This window comes from Patagioenas fasciata, chromosome 13, assembly GCF_037038585.1.
Source record: "Patagioenas fasciata isolate bPatFas1 chromosome 13, bPatFas1.hap1, whole genome shotgun sequence".
Taxonomy (NCBI): Eukaryota; Metazoa; Chordata; class Aves; order Columbiformes; family Columbidae; genus Patagioenas; species Patagioenas fasciata.
Genome location: NC_092532.1, coordinates 4,758,450 through 4,779,599, shown reverse-complemented (window position 1 = coordinate 4,779,599; position 21,150 = coordinate 4,758,450). Strand labels below are relative to the sequence as shown.

At 47.6% G+C, this 21,150-nt stretch overlaps 1 protein-coding gene across 5 annotated transcripts in view; it reads left to right on the top strand.

The window, feature by feature from the left end:
• ZNF423 (zinc finger protein 423) overlaps positions 1-21,150 on the top strand; it is a 220,810-nt gene that overhangs the window by 185,622 nt on the left and 14,038 nt on the right. For all 5 annotated transcript variants that reach the window (XM_071814436.1, XM_065848420.2, XM_065848419.2 and 2 more), the window contains 2 exons: positions 12,984-13,115; positions 14,717-14,832. In XM_071814436.1, the coding sequence (XP_071670537.1) occupies positions 12,984-13,115; positions 14,717-14,832 (248 nt within the window). The remainder of the gene's footprint in view (positions 1-12,983; positions 13,116-14,716; positions 14,833-21,150) is intronic.

The window sequence follows — 21,150 nt, the reverse complement described above, 5'->3', positions numbered from 1 at the left end:
GTGTTATGTTGTCTGCTGAAGGATGGCTTGAATTGCATTTAAGTATCGCAGTGTTTTTAAACAGTCTAAGAAGAGTTTCCAGCTGTGGCACCAACAGTGTGCAGAGTGTTTGGGTGGCAATAGGGTCTGTGTTGCACGGGCCCCTCGCCCATGCCTTTGCAGACCCACTGAAGCACTGATGGATTCTGCAGTTCACGCAGCTGTTTGGGACCATTGCAGGTTTATAAATATATTGCAGGATATCTTTTTGTACGCTTTGGTGTCCTCTGCATTGCTCCAGGTGTGCTTGTCTCCTTGTCCTCTTAAACCTGAGTGCTTGGATTGCAGCTTTGCCGTGTAAATGGGCCCGAGTGGCCGTGCTCCCCTCACCGCCCCTGCGGCAACGCCAGGGCAGGAGGCGACTCCAGCTACTGCAGTTCAGCTCCAGACCGGGGCAACCATTGTACCGGGCATTTGGAGGCAGGAACCAGGTTCAAAACTGTCTCTGGGCCTAAAGAGAAATTGATATTTAATCATAAAACAAGGAGGGGCCTGACTGGGAATCACAGCCTGCACGAGCGAGTTTCAGTATTGTCATAGAAGATAAAACAAGAGGAAAACATTTTTGAATTTACTCTTTGTGTATTGAGGCCTTTTATGATTCATCAGTAAGTAAATATAAGCTAGGGGAGTGATTTGTTTCTAACAAGCTTATAAAATACTAGAGTCATTTGTGAGTTTATTGGAGTGCTGATTATAAACATTCCCTCATGCACGCTCCTTTGTGTCAAATTAACATTCAAAATACAAATATTGCATCTTTGAATATTTCTGTAATCTCTTCCCAAGTATCCAAGATCTTCGAGGAGAGACGGTTGACAGTGTCACCTGAAAAGCAGCCGGCTGCTCTGGCACAGCTTGGACCGTATTTTTCATTGGTTTGGCATTTGCTTTGCCTGTGCTGCTGCTTTGAATTGCCTGCTCCATGCTCTTGCATTTCAGTTTTTGATTCAATGCATAATTGATGCTCATCTAACTGCGAAGACTCAACTCCAGATTGATTTGGTTTTCCCCGCTTCCCCTGTATATTCAGTGCCCAAATTCCTTGCCTTTCCTGTCACCGTGTAACTTGTTTTTACTAAGTGGAGGAAAATCCTGCAAGGGCAGGTCTTAGGCTCACATTATTATAGTGGCTGCCATTTAAAAAGTCAATTTTTGCCTACAGGCAAAGTATTGTTATCAGAGTTTGTACCTATTTTGCATATATACGATTGTATCTTCCCTACCTCTCTGGGGTGATGGAAGCAAATGCCGACTTGTTAATGCTGATTGTTGAATCGGAGCTTAAAATAAGAACTCACAATAAAAAATGAAGAGTAAAATGGTGGGTAGCTGGTCTTATTGTTTCCTCTTTTTTGGTTCAAAAAGCAACTCCATGGCAGCTTGATTTAGGACTTGATTTTATTTGAAGGAGCAGCTGAAAAGCTGTTTGATTTTTCTGGATGGTTCATTCTTCCTCAGTAACTTGTGCGGGCCGTGGAATTTGCTGCTTCTCGTGTGGGCTGATGAGGTGGATACCCCTAAATCTGTTTTGCGGTTCAATGAATCCACGTCAGGCCCTTCTCCACAGCCATCCCATTGCACCTGGGGGCCTTCCCAAGTCCTCCCCCCTGCCTGGGTAGGACTGGTGTTTCCAGATCCCTTTATTTGAGAAAAAATGCAGATTTGCCTTCTATCTTGCGTGAAGTTTTCTGTCACCACGTATGTTCTTTGGAGCCTGTCGACAGCAGAAGACTTTGCACATGGCTTTCCTTAATGAATTAAAAAGCTAATGACATCTAAAATGAAGAAAATGTGTTTCTAAAAAAGTACATAAAACCAAGCCGGCTGCCTTGTGCAGTGACAGCGTATCTGCCGACAGCTGCGTGTTTGGCCGAGCTACTCACATAAGAAAATACAAGGAGGTTTGTTTATGTAGGCAAAAGGCAAAGAACTTTGGGTTTAGGAGGCAGGGAGAAGGTTTCTGCCCATGTTGCCAACCCGCTGCTGCCCAGCATTGTATTGTCATCAATGTCTGCATGTTAGGAGGTGCTATTGGGGGTAACTTTACAGTCTGTGCTGTGCAGAGTCATTGCCTGGCAGTGACAGCTCTTCCAAAAGGTCGCTGGGTTACGGCTTGTTGTCTTATTTGAGATGAAGCTGCTACAGGGTGTGATTTCCACCTGGACTGTGCAGTGTTAATCGAGCAAATCCCATCAACATCAATGGGAGACGTTCTGTATGTTCACTTGTGCCTGTTCCCACAGTACGAGGATGCATGTCTGCATAATGCAGAGATGCTTAAGCTATTTTCTTGGTTTCATGCAGATTCTTCTTTCTGACTGCCTCGAGAATATCATGCGTTACTGCACCTTAGGATTCCTGACTTTAAAATGTCTGATAGGGGGTTTTCATTCTTTTGGGCATATTTGCACTTAACGAGCTCTGAGAGATATTCATACCATTCAAAATCAGTCACCTCTCTTGGCCAGCCGGACCTTATTTAGTCACCCTTGGTTCCCTGTGTTGGCAATGGCATCTCATTTCGCCAGCTCCGATAACCGGTTTGTGTCCTCGAGCTCCACCATGGTCCCGGGGGAGCAGAAGTGCCTGGGGACGGGCTGGGGACAGGAGTGTCCCCGGGGCCGGGCTGTGACGTGTGTCAGCCCTCGCAGGGACACGTGAGCTCCAGTGCAGTTCTGCCCAATGATTGCATCGAGGTAGCCGGGTAACCATCATATTATTTTCACCAAAAAGGCTTGACAGATATTTCCTTTTATTTTGCTTGTCTGCATGTATTTTAAGGAATAATCTTGGTCCATAGGCTGATAACACCACTGTAAGTTTGCTTTTCACACAGAGGCTTTTCCCTAAAACTACTGTTTCTTAATGAGAAGGTGAATTAAAATTTAAATGAAAAGCATTTGTTTAATCTGAATGAGTGGGTGCAAACTGCTCAAGGTTCCAGGAGTGCAGCATTTGGGTCCTGGGTTGGAGCGGCTGAGGGACCCGGGGGGTTCAACTGGAGCACAGGAGCTGAGGGGAGACCTTCTGATCTCTGAACTGGCTGAAAGGAGCTTGGAGCCAGGGGGGTCGGGCTCTGCTCCCCAGGAACAAGCGCCAGGAGCAGAGGAAACGGCCTCAAGTTGCACCAGGGGAGGTTGAGGTTGGATGTGGGGAACAATTTCTTCCCCCAAGGGCTGTGGGGCATTGGAACAGGCTGCCCAGGGCAGTGCTGGAGTCACCATCCATGGAGGGTTGGACAGACGGACATGAGGTTCTAAGGACATGGGCCAGCGCCAGGGCTGGGTTATGGTTGGACTCGATCATCTTGTGGGTCTCTTCCAACCAAAATGATTCCATGATTCTATGGTTCCACCAGTCTCGAGGCCGTTTGGTGATCTGCGACAGAAATAATGCTCACAGTTGGCTTATACCTGCACTTAAACCTTTTATTCCCACTGCATCATTTCCCAGGTGTCTATACCAATACAAGCTTTGATTTACTGTACCTGATACAGCTGTAAAGCGTTCATCACTGGATACGTATTTCTGTGTTTCTGCAGAACTTGCAATATCAGAACCAGCCCACCTGTACGGGCTCGGGGTGCTGCATCGATGCAGGGTAACTCCTGCTTTCTTTGCTGAGACATGAAAAGTTTGACATTTATCATACTTTTGATACCTGAAAAACCTTCAGTGTTCCTCAGTGAAATTGTACATTTAGAAGTGGTTTCATTTTGTTACGCGGTCTCTTTTTCTCTCTCCTTTTACCAGTTTTTCTGCTTCCTTGAAGCTGTCATGAAAGTGTATTTTGGCTTTCTCATACTCCATGCATTGCTGAGTGTAGTCAACAACAACTGGCTTGTAGCCTGTCTGTCATGTTAATTATATACTATTAGAGACTGTTAATCTGATGATTATTTACATGATAGATTTATAGTCTATCATGTCAATGTGTACTTGGGAAACTGTAATCTGAAGATCAGGGACACACACCAGCGGGAGTTCTTATGTTTAACAAATACCGTGTGCTGTCCTGTGTGTGCCCAGTGCTTGCTGGGGCTGAATGTCACCCTGACCTGGGTCCTCACCTTCGGGCAGCTGAAAATGCTCCTGGCCTTTGGCTTTTGGCAGCAGCCGTGGGATGTGGCTGCCGGCTCATGGGTGTGTGCAGGAGCTCAGGGTGGGACGTGGTGTGGAGGGGACACCTCGCAGCTCTGGTGGCCCTGACGCTGAGTCCGGGACACATGCCAGCCCTGTAGAATTACCAAAATCATATAATCACAGAATCCCAGAATGTCAGGGGCTGGAAGGGACCTAGCAAACTCATCCAGTGCAATCCCCCCATGGAGCAGGAACACCCAGCTGAGGTTCCACAGGAAGGTGTCCAGGCGGGTTTGAATGTCTGCACAGAAGGAGACTCCACAACCTCCCTGGGCAGCCTGGGCCAGGCTCTGCCACCCTCACCCCCAACAAGTTTCTTCTCATCTTTAAGTGGAACCTCCTGTGTTCCAGTTTGCACCCATTGCCCCTTGTCCTGTCACTGGTTGTCACCCAGAAGAGCCTGGCTCCATCCTCCTGACACTCCCCCTTTCCATATTGATCCCCAGGAATGAGTCCCCCCTCAGTCTCCTCCAGCTCCAGAGCCCCAGCTCCCTCAGCCTTTCCTCACACGGGAGATGCTCCGCTCCCTTCAGCATCTTGGTGGCTGCGCTGGACTCTCTCCAGCAGTTCCCTGTCCTTCTGGAACTGAGGGGCTACAACTGGACACAAGATTCCAGGTGTGGTCTCCCCAGGGCAGAGCAGAGGGGCAGGAGAACCTCTCTGACCTACTGACCACCCCCTTCTAACCCACCCCAGGTACCATTGGCCTTCCTGGCCACAAGGGCCCAGTGCTGGCTCATGCTCACCCTGCTGTCCCCAGGACCCCCAGGTCCCTTTCCCCTACACTGCTCTCTAATAGGTCATTCCCCAACTTGTACTGGAACCTGGGGTTTACACCCATTTAAACTCAGTGTAAAGCTTTGTGTGTTTTAAAAGCACTTGGCACGTTCCAGTGGGATGTTTAATAAGAGTGTAATGATGTTTTAATTTTAATTTTTAATTTCATGAGAAGAATAGATGCCAAGTAGATACTAGTTATTGCAGTTTGTCTGTATTGAGCTCTTCGGTATGATATTATCAATAGGATCAGAGGACGCACATATTCCTGTTGTACAGCAGTGCAGGGAGCTGCTTCCAGGGAAGAGAATGGAGACAAGACCAGGAGTAATGAGGAATATTCAGGTTTGACTGACACGATGGCACGAGGCTGGTGCAGGGAACGGACTGTGTGGCCGTGGACCTGGATTCCAGCCTGTGTTCCTTCAGTTCCACCAGGTATCGACATTAAACTTGAAATAAGACAGCTGTGAACATATCCAAACACTGAAACACACAACTAGGGTTGAGCTGTATGGGAACGCAGTGTTTTTATTAACCTCCAGCCATTCTTAGGGGTTCATTAGCTTTAGCTACACTCATTCTCTGTATGTGTGTGTATGGGCTTGCACGCTCAAAAGCACCATGTGTTTCTTTTCCTGTATGGGCTTTGTATTTCCACGGGAGCCACTGGAGTTATTCCTTAATGAACTATTGTGAGGGAACAGCCAGGCCTATCAGGCTCCAGTCCACAAGAAGTTTTAATATAGGCTAGTAAAAGAAAAGCATCTTCAGAGAAAGGCTGCTGGAGTGCGAAGTTACCCAGCTAAAGCGTAGTGCATTCTCTAAATTATCTTTATGCAGTTTCCTGGATTAATATCTAAATCTACAATAAAGCTTTGCAGGCAGGGTCCCTCGGGGGCTCGCAGTCAGCAGATAGGCGATGCACAACTCCGTGAACTCCTTTGAACTTTCAGGTTTTATTTTTCTTGTAAACTGGAAAATGAAGCTGATGAGGACGGGCTCGGTAAGACCCGTCTGGTGTGGCTGAGGCTCCGCCGTCCCCTTGGGCAGCGGTACAAGCTCTCCCCTTGGTTCCTGGAGCTGCCCAGGAACCCCCGTCGCCGTCGGTAGGAACCTCTGCGCAGTCTCATCCCGAGTCCCTCTGGGACCGTGCTTCTTTTTAATGGTCATTTTAATATTGCAGCGTACTGACATGTACTGGAGGCAGCGAACTTACAAGCTACCCTATAAATAATTTGGCATCTAATTCTGCATATTTTGAGTTTGAGGCCCCTTGAGATGATGAAAAGAGTTTAAAGCCTGTTGTGTGGGTAGGCTAATTTAGCCTGAAAAAAACTACCTTTTTGAGGTCACAGATGCACATAACAAGTACATCACAAGAAGCCTTGGGGTGCGTTATCAGGAATCCATAGGTGCTTCCTCTAGCCCCTGTGTTTGCCAGCAGGTCCTGTGGCTTCTGCGTCCTAATACCCTCCCTGATTTCCCAAATCCTGTTCCCCAGAGAGCTTCTGCAGCTGGAGAGCAGCGACAGCCCCTTCGTGCTGCCAGACCCTTGGAAAACCATGTACAACAGAACTGATTTTAATGAGTCTCATCCAAAATCAAATGTAAGAAAACCAACAAAAACACAGAGCTCCCAAGGTAGGAATTCACACTGGGAACTCTCTGTATTTTTGTTAGTTTTCCTTACATAGTTTCTAGAAAAATCCAAGTCCCTATGTTATCATTTTTCATTAAAGTGATGTTTCTAACCACGGTGGACAGCTCTCATATCCCTTGAAAACTTATAATAGTAAAATTGTCATAAGGATGAAGCAGGAATGCAAGGTTTTATTAAACAATCTTCAGCTCATAAAAGACATCAGCGTTGTGCCATTCTAGATCATATAAATATATTTCAAAGCAGAATCATATTTCAGCAGAGAGATAAAGCACAAAAGAATATGAGTAGCAGATACCAACATAAAATATTAAACCATCCGAGAAGGGGTGTAGGTGTGTGTTTATCCACACGGGCAAGTCGGGGGCTGCGAGCAAGGCAAGGTTTTGGCAATATATGAGTAGAACCAGGAGCACGGATACCCCTGGCAGCGCGTGTGTGTTTGGCGGCGATGGGGGGCTGGCACGGCTGCTCGCCGTGTTTCTGCGTGGCCGAGGGGACATGACTGGTGTCTTTAGGCTGGCGGAGTCGTCAAGAGGGAGAGATGAGCTCTACCTGGATAAATAAGTATAAATAGTTTTCTTTCTGAAATGTGACCAGATTATTTTCCAGTTGATTTCCAACCCAGGTCCCAAGTGAGCCACAGATCAAAAAAAGATAAGGGTCAGTTACAAGGTTGAGCTCATTCGGCGTTGCCATGGTAACTGACCTTCAGCATCCCTAGGAGGACGGCACCCAGCTCCCCAGGTGACATTTCTGCTGCCACGCCATCAATCCACTGGCTGGCTGGGGCTGCGCGCCGCAGAGCCGCTCCGTGCCACGGCTGGGCAGTGCCCGCCGTCCCCGCGCTACAGCGCCAACGGGGGCTCGGCCACAACCCCCGGCATTCGTTACAAAAACACACCGATGTGACCCAAATGGTTTGCGTGGCAGGTCGGGGGCTTAGCGGTGGCGAGGAAGAAACCTCTGCGCGGCAGACGTTGTGTGTGTCTGCGGGTTTGCCGTCCCCTCGTAGCAGTGGCGTCGTGTTTGCAGACCTTGGGTTTACCTCCCGCGCTGGATGGTTTTTAACGAGAAGCAGCGGTGAAGCGGTGCCAGGCAGGCGAGGGGTCGAGGCGGCTCTCGCAGGCTTTGTTTCGTAGGGGGTGTCCATCACTGTCACCCTCCCCTGGCCCCGGCCCCGGCCTCCTCTGCAGCCACATGGAAAAAATTACCGGGGAAGCTCCTGCTTTTCTTATGTTACACATTTTTCCCTTTGCTTACTTATTTACTGGGAAATGAATTGCATAAACAGAATGGTTCCATGCAGTTTTGATTTTATTTCCCTGTGTTGACTCCAATTTCTGTTTATTTCTGTTATAATTAGAGCGTTCCTTACATGGCCCATTTAATTCTCCCAGATTTTATGATATAATGGACAGGAGAAGGTACTCTGTGAACACAGCATATTAATGCTTTGTTACACTGAATTACAGCATTTGAAAGTTCATTAAAAGTGTGGCCAACTCATGGATGTGTACATCTGAGCACAGGGAGGATATTCCCCTTTATTGCCTTAATTTGCCACAGTGGAGTAGAAATATACTGGTGTGGGAAGCTATAGTGCGGGATGTATATGTTGTTGTAAGGAGTGAGCATCAGATTGTCTTACATGATCTCTCAAATTAGGACTATTGTGGTTATTCCGTAAGGGAGAATTTTGCTTTATTAAATCAAGTTGAAGAGAGAAGTTTTACCTAACAGCGGAGACAATGCCATCTTGATTTTTATTGTTCAAATCTCCTATCTGTTATTGGTGTGATGACACGTCAGCACACGACAGCGTTAATGCGGACTTTTATCTTGCCGTTAATACAGTTATAATTAGAAATGCAGCTGATACAGTACATGGGTTTAATACAGCATCATTAATTATACTGCATGCTTGCCAGGAGGCTGCTAGTGTCGGTTCTCTTAGAGGCTCAGAGACTCATTGTAATATGTATTAAATGCACATTGCTGCAGCAGAAATAGCTTAATGGAGAGGCATGTGCTCGCTCTCAGATGGGCAGAACGACAGGGTAAGTGCTACTAAGCACCTATCGACATATTTAAAACCGTCCTGCAAATGCACCCGGACCAGAGAACAAGAGCGGCGTGCGCTGGGTCCGCTCGCCCTGGCTGCCCGGCGGTGAATTCTGTCCAAATACCTGAATTTATCCCAATACCCGCCTTTGCCATCCACGGGCACCACCCAGCTTTCACCTTCAGGATTCAGATAATCAGCTCTCGTTCCTACTGGCTTCCCTCAAGACCGGTATGGAAATAAGTATGTGTCTGCCAGGGATCAAATGCTTTTGGAGACAAAAGTAGGTACTGCAAACGTTACAGGATACTATCATCTCCCCATGATACTTGTACACAAAGCGCTCTGTTCCTCTTTTGGCCTGACATAGTTTCAGCCTGACAGAATCCAGCAGGCCTGCTTGTTTTAAACAAGAGCACATCCTATTATTTTTTTGAGAAATGAAGTGTAAAATTAATGCTTATTATTTTGAGCTCTTGGAAAAAGAAAAAAAGGCAAGAAACCCCAGACTCTTGTTTGCCATGCGTCGCTCGTTCGGCGCTATAATCAATTGATCCCTGCACAGATACACTTACGGAGAAATGGGAGAAGATCTAGCGCAGCAAGCTGGAAAAATCTGCATTTCATTTTACAAATGAGAGGGGCTGCATAATTCACTTGAGTTATGTAGGTCTCTCATAGATGCTTGTCATGATTAAAAAAAAAAGGCATAAAACCGAGGGAAATGTCTATGGTTTGTGTTGCTGATGCCACACGTTTGGCTGTCACAGCGCATTGTCGGAAAGCCGCCTCGCATGTGCCTATATGATCCTATATAATTCAAGGAAGTTATTCTCCAAAGGTGACTGAGTATCCCTATACATGCACCCTGGTTCTGTGTAAAATAATATGCTGTAAAATGCCATGGAGGAGAGAGTGATTATAGCACCAATTCTATCTATATCTTTGGGCATTTTCATATTTTGAATACACATGCATGAAAAGAGAAACGTTTGTCATGCTAACCATGGTACTTTTTCCCCCCTTTTTTCTTCCTGGATGGTTTTATAGACACAAGAAATACATAATGGACTCCTGTGGGAGTGGAATAAAAACCCCCACCGGTGAGGAGAAGGCCTTATAATTCAGAAGTGGATTTGCAAATCAAAAGGTCTTGCCTCGAGTGGGATAAATTTCCAGATCTGCAGGAACCCATTATGTTTTATTATTTTTCATTCGAGTTTTGGTTTGTTTGTTATGGGTTTAACTATTTAAAATACTGCAGGGATCAGCTAAGAAAATACACAATCTCTGTTACCTAATTAAACATACCAAGCCTGTAAGAATATGCTTCAATTGAACTGCTGAGTATTGTTAGGGTTTTTTTAAATATTACTAAAATCATGGGTATTTAGGCTGCAAAAGGAGCAGTTGTCTAATCAGCACTGTGTGTCTGTCCGTATTTATGAACACACGCGCTCACACAGGACCGCGGGCTGTAGGTGAATCACTGTTTTCCACAAACCCAGAGTGTGGAGGGTAGAAAATGAACGTCCAAAGTGATTTCTCTGATTTGCTCGTGGAAGGAATTGGTTCCGTTCCCCCAACACCTGCAGGTGTACGGCAGCGCTGGGCGGCCGTGCAGGGCGGGGTGCTCAGCACAGGACACGGTCCCTTCCCCACCTCCTCTCCCCTCCGGAGCAGCTTGCACAAACCCCAAGGTTTGGGGGCGAGAAGCCAGCCTTGCGCTCCAGCGAGAGGAGAGGGCTGGGTTTTGAAGCGCATCCATGAGAAATGTGCCCAAATGCAGGATTGCAAACCTCGCTGCATCCCAGAAACATCCTGGCCGCTGGTTATGGCTGCCCTGGGGATTCACGGAGCCGCTGCCACTGAGCCACCAGCCCTTTCATCTTTCTGCTCCTGATGCTGTTTCCCCCCCCGCTTCCCCTTTTTTTACCTCCTTCCCAACGCACTTATTTACCTTTCCCCATCCCGCCTCCTCCTTCCTCGCGGCTCACTGTCAGCACCCGCTCTCACCATCAGCACCCCGCTCGTTTTTTAAACATTATTGTTACTTCTCGCACCACATGGAGGGCCCTTCATGACCCACATAGCCTGGCAATTGCCAACAAGGTGCCAGAGCCACCACACACCCGGGCAGGTTGTGCCCAGCACAGATCCTGACCCAACTCCCCACCTCGGAACAGGCCTTTGGGAGACCCAGAGTACCAAAGGCCTTATAGACAACAATAATTTCCCTCTGTTTCGCCCTTTTAAAGATGTAAAAAGCTAATTTAAAGAAACTGTAAGTAAAACAATGCTTCTGAAGGCTCACGTTATCCACAAGATCCAAATGCATGTGGCGAGAGATGGGTTTGTGGTGTAATGTGGTCATTTCTTAGGTGCCTCAGAACTATGAGAAGTTCACATGTGCTGTCACAATGAAGAGAAGGCACATTTTAAGGACATGTTTACAAAATCAATCAGCAAAAGCTGTAAATTTTGCACGTTTTCTGGTTATATGAACTGTACATTATGCTGTCCAAATTTTGACCGCTCTCTCCTTCACTTCAAGAAAATGGATTGCTTTGGTTTATGTGTAGAAATGGCTTTAATATGGCTTCAGTACCTCAACAAAAGGCCAAATTGCAGCCAAAACCACAAATGTTGGTAAATAGCAAAAGACATAATGTTACAAAGGTGGTAGGCTTGAAAACAATGGTAATAATTGTCATTATTTCCCTATGAGTTCAGCTAGAACGGGGGCGTGTAAAATGGGCCTTGTGTATTCAATGCTTAAGATATATGACGTGGCAAGTACACTTTCAAATGACATTTCAATACCTTCAATGGCTTCTTCAGCTTGGAAAAAGCCAAGAGATGTAAAATTAAGGCTGACATGCCACTATTCTCCCGTAGTTTCTTCCTCTCCTGTATATCAGCAGTGTAGTCTGAGGTGAGGATGGTATTTCAACCCCTTTTTGGTGTTGCTGGTTGAATTCACACTGTTAAATTCATTTTAAATGTCACTTGGCTATTTACCCAGCTGCACCCGGTGCAAAGATGCTCCTTGTCGTGGTGGGATGAGGTGCTGGGAGCTGGGGACCCACCGGGGCTCCCCGGGGCCATGGCAGCTCCACATTCACCCCAACTTCAAACAGGGTCCCCTTGCCGTGATGGGGGCTGCACCCCAACACCCCGCTCCTCCCGCGGGGATGGGATGTTCGTCCCAACTACAAATGGGGTCCCCTGGCCGTGATGGGGGCTGCAACCCAACACCCCGCTCCTCCTGCGGGGATGGGATGTTCATCCCAACTACAACAAACCAGGTCCCCTTGCCATGACGGGGGCTGCACCCCGACACCCTGCTCCTCCTGCGGGGACGGGATGTTCATCCCAACTACAAATGGGGTCCCTTTGCCGTGACGGGGGCTGCACCCTGACACCTCGCTCCTCCTGCGGGGATGGGATGTTCATCCCAAGTACAAATGGGGTCCCTTTGCCATGACGGGGGCTGCACCCCAACACCCTGCTCCTCCTGCGGGGACGGGATGTTCATACCAACTACAAATGGGGTCCCCTGGATGTGACAGGGGCTGCACCCCAACACCCCGCTCCTCCTGCGGGGACGGGATGTTCATCCCAACTACAAACGAGGTCCCTTTGCCGTGACAGGGGCTGCACCCCAACACCTCGCTCCTCCCGCGGGGATGGGATGTTCATCCCAACTGCAAATGGGGTCCCTTTGCCGTGACGGGAGCTGCACCCCAACACCCCGCTCCTCCCGCGGGGATGGGATGTTCATCCCAACTACAAATGGGGTCCCCTGGCCGTGATGGGGGCTGCACCCCAACACCCTGCTCCTCCCACAAGGATGGCATGTTCATCCCAACTACAACAAACCGTGTCCTCTTGCCATGACAGGGGCTGCACCCCAACACCCTGCTCCTCCTGCGGGGATGAGATGTTCATCTCAACTACAAACGGGGTCCCTTTGCCGTGACGGGGGCTGCACCCCAACACCCTGCTCCTCCTGCGGGGACGAGATGTTCATCTCAACTACAAACGGGGTCCCTTTGCCGTGACGGGGGCTGCACCCCGACACCCCGCTCCTCCCGCGGGGATGGGATGTTCATCTCAACTTCAAATGGTGTCCCTTTGCCATGACAGGGGCTGCACCCCGACACCCCACTCGTCGCTTGGGACGAGGACCACGGTGCCGTCCGCAGTCCTCACCTCGTCTGTCCCCGCCCGCTGCATCCCCGACGCTAATGTGCTGTGTCACTAACACGTTGTATCGTTTGAACCTTGCAGAGGAAGGCATCAATCACGAGTGCAAGCTGTGTAACCAGATGTTTGACTCTCCGGCAAAGCTCCTGTGTCACCTGATTGAGCACAGCTTCGAGGGGATGGGAGGCACATTCAAATGCCCTGTTTGTTTCACAGGTAAGGCGGGGAGGCTCCGACAAGCCTCGGCGTGCATGGCTTGATCCAGAAATGACACTCGGGGGATTTGTAAAATACTGTATTGTTTTCCTTGGGAAAAGAAATGCTGTGCTTGGAAATGTTCAAAATACCGTCTGTCTGAAACTGGGGCTCGCTCCGAAGAGCAGCACCGTGGCGTTTGGCACCCAGCAGCACTGCAGTGTGCGGGGGCTCTGCGTTGCCCCCCACCATTCGAAGGCTTTTACATTGTACCTTGTAGTTCAAAGGTGCGATGCATTGCCATGGGCAGGACTTGCAAGGTGTGGAGCTGCTCTTGCAAGCCTGTGTTAACCTGAGCAAGGACCCTTCAAAGTCCAGATAGATCCCAGTCTGCCTGTGGTGGTGAGGCTCATCTGAGTAAAGGTTTGAGAAGACCAGATTTTACAGGTGTGTAGTTTTGCCAACTCACTCTCTGTGAGGTTTTTTAAGGGTAGTTTTGGCGGTGGAACATTTCTACCTCATGTTGGAAGGCCTGCTAGGCTTTCCTGCCCTGTGGTGCATTTCAAGCTGCCTCATCAGTGCAGATCTTGGTTGAAGTCGCTTGAAGGATCTGCAGGGTGCATGGTAAAGGCTGCTGCTCAGATGCTCTTCTAAACAGCACTTAACATCTATATTTCCATACTGCTTGAGAGATGGAGACTGTGTACATGTTACTGTGGCCCTGGTGTCAGTGAAGGAGACATCAGGGACGTCAGTGTCCGTGGGAGTGACACAAACCCACCCTCCTTTGGGTGCATCCCACCCTCCTTAGGGTTCTGCCCACAATTTGAGAACCTGCTTTTGGTATGAGCTCGGAGTTACTTTACCCTTTCCTGAAAAAATGCTGTACAATAACTTCTTGAGTGCAATGCGTTTAATTCCACTGAGGGAACTATTTTCACGTACTGATGGTCATTCATATAAAATGAGACAAAAATTAAATGAGAGAGATTTTTAACCAGCTGAAGCCTGGGGTTCAATATGTTTCACTTCCAAATTTCACTTGATAAAGTCAGAATAATTGTGAGTTCAAAATCATAATGCAGATGCTGTGATATTTGTGATGTTATTTTTTTTTTTTTTACTTAAATACTGAGTCAACCCATTTAAAAGGTCTAAAAATGGTGACAAGGCTGCCCTTTCAGATTCAGATGTCTGCCAGAAATGCTGTTCTGGGCCACGTCTCTTCCAGACCAGCCATCAAGGCTTCTCCTGGCCCAGTTGTCCTGCATTAAAAATGCATCTGAAGCACCTGCCGTGGGCCCCGGGCTCCCCGCGGGAGCGCTGAGGTGTCCTCTCTGTGCTCTGATGATTGAGTTCCTCCAGTTACCCGTGGACAGCGTTAGCTTTATGTGAAATATCAAAAATCCATCCAGGATTTAGACTCTGTTAGAAGTAAGCCGACTGTCAGCCTGGAGACTCTAAATTGACTACTTGTAAGGAAATTCTGCTGAACCGAGTGTATCGGTACTTCTCTGCTAGACATCCTTGGACTTCGCGGAGTCTTTGCGACCGTAAAAACGTAGTTCAAGACAAGATGCCGTATCTGACACCTTCTAACTAATCGGATTGTGTTGTTTCAGTTTTTGTACAGGCGAACAAACTGCAGCAGCACATCTTTGCAGTCCACGGGCAGGAAGATAAAATCTATGACTGTTCCCAGTGTCCACAGAAGTTCTTCTTTCAAACAGAGCTTCAGGTATGTTTACAACAGAGCGAAAGCAAAGCTAAAGCTGTTGATTTCTCTGTGCAACCGTCACCCTTGTGCAGCATCTAGAGAAGGTGCGTACCCTCAGGATGGTCTCTTCTGCCCCTAAACAGCCTCTCAGTCTCCTCCCAGGGTGCTATCAGGAGAAAGGGGTCTCTGAGCACGGCTGGAATAAATAAACGAGACAAGACAGATATCGTGATTCTTTATGAGTATTTCTCTTGACAGTAGCATTGCTACATCCTGACATGTCTACGTCAAACACCTTGTAAATAATTTCTTTTTCTCTATTAATAATTTAGACACTGATTAACATACAAAGACTAAGCAAATGGTAGCTGCCCCCCTCCCCTTCCTCACTTTTAAGGCAGAAGTAAAGGAATTTTCCCTACTGAGGCATGAGAGAAAAGTGTGGGTGCAGCTCAACATGATGCTTAATTAGAAGCTCCACCAAGGCACTAGCACGTTAATTAGCTGCTGGTTCTGCAAACCAGGCGGTACATGCCAGTTTGCCTGGTGGCACTGGGGCCCAGAGCAGTTTTAGCTTCCGCAAAGCCGGTGTTCAACCTGCACCCATTCCTGGGTGCCACCAGCCTTTTGGGGGCCGGACCCTGCCCTGGCTGTGCTGCTGCAGCCACTCACGGGGCCGCGGCCCCAGGGGCCACCTTGGAGCCGTGCTGGTGAGACTGGGGGTTAAATAATAGAATCACAGAACGGTTTGGGTTGGAAGGGACCTTCCCAGCTCCCCCAGTGCCCCCCCTGCCATGAGCAGGGACATCTTCACCAGCTCAGGTTGCTCAGAGCCCCGTCCAGCCTGGCCTGGGATGTCTCCAGGGATGGTTCATCCACCGCCTCTCTGGCCAACCTGGGCCAGGCTCTCACCACCCTCAGCGGCAACAATTTCTTCCTCACATCCAGCCTGAATCTCCCTCCTTTAGTTTAAAACCATCACGCCTTGTCATGTTGTAACAGCTAAAAAGTCTGTCCCCGTCTTTCTTATCGGCCCCTTTTCAGTGCAGAAAGGCCATGATCACACCGTTACCTTCGGTGCTCAACACACGCGTGTGCTGAACCCTCCGTGGCGCGTGTGCCTGATACCTGATGGGGAATGGAGCGGCAGAGCTTGTCCTCCTGGAGGACTGGATCTTTGAAGGTCCGTTCCACCCCAAACCGTTCTGTGGTTCTCAAGAGCTCACATACCTGCCCTGCACAACATGGCCACCCAAGTGCCACCGCGTCCCCTGGCATGTGCAGGCTTTTTATAGAACAGTACCGGATGCCTCATTTAAATCTATTAGCTTTATAAACCATGATTTACTTAAACTTTGGAGGGTTTTTATTTATCTTAGCGAATTCCCAAGCTGCTGCCTCTTGTGTCGTGCTGTCACGCTGTGGAAGGATGGTTGATCTTTTCACTTTGTTGATTTTATATTATTTTCTTGTCTCCCAGGGGAATCTCCTCTTTCCCTTGTTCTAGCGACCTGATTTGCATAAGTGTACAAAAGTTCTAACTATACCTTGTTAATATTTTAATAAAGTCAGCAGATTTGGGGTTTGTGTGTTGTCACTATGAACGTTTTATGAAGGCAAGAGCGGCTTGCAAAGCCAGCTCTGATTTTTCCTCCCATTTTTCCTTCAAAGTGGTGTTTGGTCAAAATGCCAGCGCAATTAAAATGGGCACGCTGGCTTCCTAGGTCACTGCATTAACCTTTAAAATCAGATGGTCAAATAAAGAGAACCTTGCTAAATTATAGTCTTTACAGTTTTAATTACGTAGTGTTTCAATTCTGAAGTGTTGTGCATTGCAAAAGTGCGATTATGGTTGTAATTTTCCAGTTTTTATGCGGGATATGCGTGCATTTGACATTTCTGTGCCCATAATAATTACACGGGTAGTTTTGAATGTTGCTGGCTGAATGAAAATTCAGTGCGTAGCTGCACTGTTTTAGTCTTTATTTCATGATTCAGAAATGCGTGTTTACTTGAGGCCGGGGATTTTACGAATGCAAATACCTGAGCCAAGGAGGACACACAATGTGTGGATAAATCAGTTAGAAGTGCTCCAGGCTTTTGAACCAGCCTGCCTTGGTGTGATTATCTCATCAGTTTCTGATGTTCTGCTCTAAATTCCTCAACTGTTGGTTGTGTTTTTGTTGAGTAATGAAGATTTAGTATCAGCTTTTAGTGAACCGGTTGTTCAGCTGCTAGTTAGAGTTAAATCTGCATAAACCTTTTAGGCTCGTAACTGTTCTCGTGTGGGCAAATCACCGTTCATCAAGAGGTTCCGCTGGATGAATTTGACTTTTCAGTTCTGATCTTGCTTTCCACTGGGGTAAAATAACTGGTGTCAAAATCTGAACCTACGCCTTGTTTTATTTCTTTGTAGTTTTAAGTGAAAGCACTGAAAATAACTTTTGTTCAAAAATGAGCATTCAACTATTTCAAGAAGAAATTCAGAGTAGGGTGATGATGGGAAAGCAAGAGAAACAAGAAGGGCAGGGAGAAGGTAACTTGTAGAGGTGTTGTGGAGCGGCACGAATTAGCCCCACTGGTTTGTGAACATTGCTTTAAACAGTTTGGGTCAACACCAAGAGAGCCCAGAAAGACACACGTGTGCCATGGGATGGGACATATCACTACTGTAAATGTACTTGTGGGGCTTGGGGTAAATCCTGCTTCGGCAGCATCGCGCTCTGCAAGCGCTCAAACCCTCTTCTCGCTTCTGAACTGGCGGTTATATTTTAATACAAGTTTATGCTTTGAAGTTTACACCATCTGATGGAGCTGTAAAGCCAAGGCTTAAGCAAGCTCTGAGGAGCTGAGCTCGTTTTATACACGGTGGAAGTTCTGGTGTGGATCTGGAGCGATGAGTCAGGGAGGTTACCTTGATGATCTTGCCAGAAGAAAAGAGAATGTTATTTAAGTGCTGACATTATCTCACTGGAAACAAGGAAAGAAAACAGGGTAAGGTTAAGTAGGAAACACAAAGGAAACAGTATGTGTGATAATCACACGTACCCTTAGGGCAGGGGAGGAAAGGCTGGCAGCTCCGGCTTTTTCACATCCTCAATTTGTCAGATTGACAGCTATGAATATGATGAAAATCTCCAGGAAAAAAATAAATGTATAGCTTGTATATAGAACACCAAGGCTATGGCATTTCATTCCCTTCACTGAAACCGGTGGAGGGTTGAGGGTTCTTCAGGCTGGGGGCAGGAGGGCTCCAGCACCCCTAGCCCCGTCTCCAGGACCCACCGCCCCCCCGGGCTTCAGAGGTGGGAGATGTGCTGGCTCCCCAACAACCGAAATGTTGGTTTTTAAAAGGTAGAAGCCCTGCCAACACCGTAGATCAGAAATCATGACGGCGAGAGTTGTATCTGTGGTGCGACTCGGAGCAGGACACCTCCTCCACTGCTTGCAGCGACAATTGCATTAAGCAAATTGTGACTGAGCAGTGATTTTTCAGGGGAAGCTTAAGGAGGATTTTCATAGGTTCTCCTTTGCCACGCTGCTTTTTCCAAGGAGCCATCGCACAGCCAATGAAGTTATTTGTATTTAAAGGATTAATCCCTGCTGTTTGCTTGTGTACTGTTAATCATACTGTTACCTCTTAAATGATTACAATTGAGGAAAACTAAGGCAAGGGATATAATAAACAATGCGCAAATAATCCAGGTACCAAGGGAGCAGGGTACCTGCCAGGTCTTTCCTAGCACAGGTGTTCAGGTGTTTTATTGCCTGCTATGAATAAAGGGCTTTCTTTTCTGTTCAGATTTGGAGATATGTCAAGCCACTAAATTAAGGGAGCTTCACCGGAGGAATTTGCTGTCATTTGAAGTGCCCAGTTTCTTTAAACGTACGCATATCGAAAGGAGAGCAGCTACTATGGCTCATTGGCTAACACCGTGGTCTGTCTCCGTCCTCATTTCATTTTATGTGAAAAGCTGGCAGTTTTCATATAGCCATAAACAGGCATGAGCTGCTGCACAGAGATTGCACTCATTATATTAATAATGATTTACCATGAACGTCCTCCGGGGGCTTGATTTGGTCCACATCAAAGTCCTTGGGATTCTTTCTGCTGATTACAGCAGATCAAGCCCTGAGCAGGTTTTATTTTTAAGTCTCTTTTCATGTGGGCTGGGTGTTAGGCCTATGGAGGGCTGTGTCCTACAAGCGGGGCACTGCAGCCCCCACACACCCATGGGGGACGTGGTGGCTTCACCAGGAGCAGAGCAACGAGGAGCAACATCTCCAGGGGTCCTTGGGGCCACCTGGGTCGCGCAGTGTCCCCCAAAGCACGTGAGGAGAACAAGAACCTCTGGGCCTGTGTGGGACCCCCAGCACCCAGGCGAGTCCCTGGAATCTTGTGTCCAGTTGTGACCCCTCAGTTCCAGAAGGACAGGGAACTGCTGGAGAGAGTCCAGCACAGCCACCAAGATGCTGGAGGGAGTGGAGCATCTCCCGTGTGAGGAAAGGCTGAGGGAGCTGGGGCTCTGGAGCTGGAGGAGAGGAGACTGAGGGGGGACTCATTCCTGGGGATCAATATGGAAAGGGGGAGTGTCAGGAGGATGGAGCCAGGCTCTTCTGGGTGACAACCAGTGACAGGACAAGGGGCAATGGGTGCAAACTGGAACACAGGAGGTTCCATTGAAAGAGGACAAGAAACTTGTTGGGGGTGAGGGTGTCAGAGCCTGGCCCAGGCTGCCCAGGGAGGTTGTGGAGTCTCCTTCTCTGCAGACATTCAAACCCGCCTGGACCCCTTCCTGTGGAACCTCAGCTGGGTGTTCCTGCTCCATGGGGGGATTGCACTGGATGAGCTTTCCAGGTCCCTTCAACCCCTGACATTCTGGGATTCTGTGATTCTGTGAGTCCGCAGAGCCCATTTTGTCACCAACGCTCAGAGCGCTGGATCAGGACTTAAACAATTTTGGGTCTGGACCCAGCTATTCACTCTTTTAATGGTTAATGTCTTCAGCTCTTGCTTGAAAAATGGGCTTCACTGACTTCCTGGGGGTACAAGGAAGTTTATTTGAACAGAGGTCAAAGTTTTCTTCCAAACAGCCCTGAGCTTTGGGAGCTCAGAGCTTTGGGCTCCAGCGATACCCTCAGTGGTATTTTGATGAAGTTGCAGAAAATACTTTTCCCTGGGGGAGTGTGTGGCTGGCAGGACAAATGGGACCTGAAACGTGGCTCTATCTCAAGGCAGTGCTTTCATTTAACATAACTTGTGCTGTACATCAGGACTTAGATGTTCAACACCAGCCACTTTGTGCTGGAAACAAATCACAAGCTCTTGCTGAGTTTTGTATGAGGCACCCACAAAATTATGTGTCGGATTAATTTTCTGCAAGTAAAATCCATTTTTTTTCTTTGAACAGAATTCATATCTTTGTATTTTGTCTCTTTTTTAATATTTAAAAAAAAATATGTTAGTCTTCCTTTAAAATCCTGAAAATGCTTTAGTTATCCTAGCAGATTTGGCTAGCGTTTCTTAAAAAATGTTGCTATGGTGCTTGGAGTATTGTTAAATTTTAATTATTAGTAGTTACAAAGCTAATAAATTACAATACCAAAATCTATTCCAGCCATATTGCTGGGTTTCATTCAGATGCAGTCAGATAATTATAACTAACAATAATTAAAAATTAAAAGTGCTGTAGGCACATACCCATCATGTTGAGTCTGTCTGCCTGCCTGAATGTTCTTTATGGACTGCAAACCCACAAGTTTTATCTCTCATCTGTCGTCACAGCAGGGAAGGGTTTTACCTATGAGGTCTCCAGTTTTCAGTATGTATGTTTAAATTTGGTGGAGGAACAATATATGGCTGTTTAATCATTTGGGGTTAGGAAGAGGCTTTCATGAGGAGCAGAGCACGGAGATGCCCTTGCAGGCCTTGGGGCTGTTGCTGCAGTGGCTGCGCTTGGGGTGCGGGAGCGAGATGCTGGAGGTTTCCTGGGCTTGATGCCTGCAGAGGGAATGTGGTGGGTAAGAGCTGGTGCTGGTCCTGCTCCTGCACCTCGGGGTGGTCTCAGCACCGCTCCCCTGGCACAAAACCAGGTGATGGTTCCTGCCGCTGGAGCTGGGACGCCTTTGGAGCAGCCACATCATCCAAATCGCATGGCCCATTCTGTTGAGGCGGGTGCAGAAATCTGGGATTGCCCTGTGTTGGACGTAGCAACAAGGCATGGCATTTTTTTATATGGAAAGATGATTCTGTTCAATATGTTGCCACATCTTTATTAATCCTGAGGTTGACAACCAATGGTAAGACAAGGGATAATGGGTTCAAACTGGAACACAAGA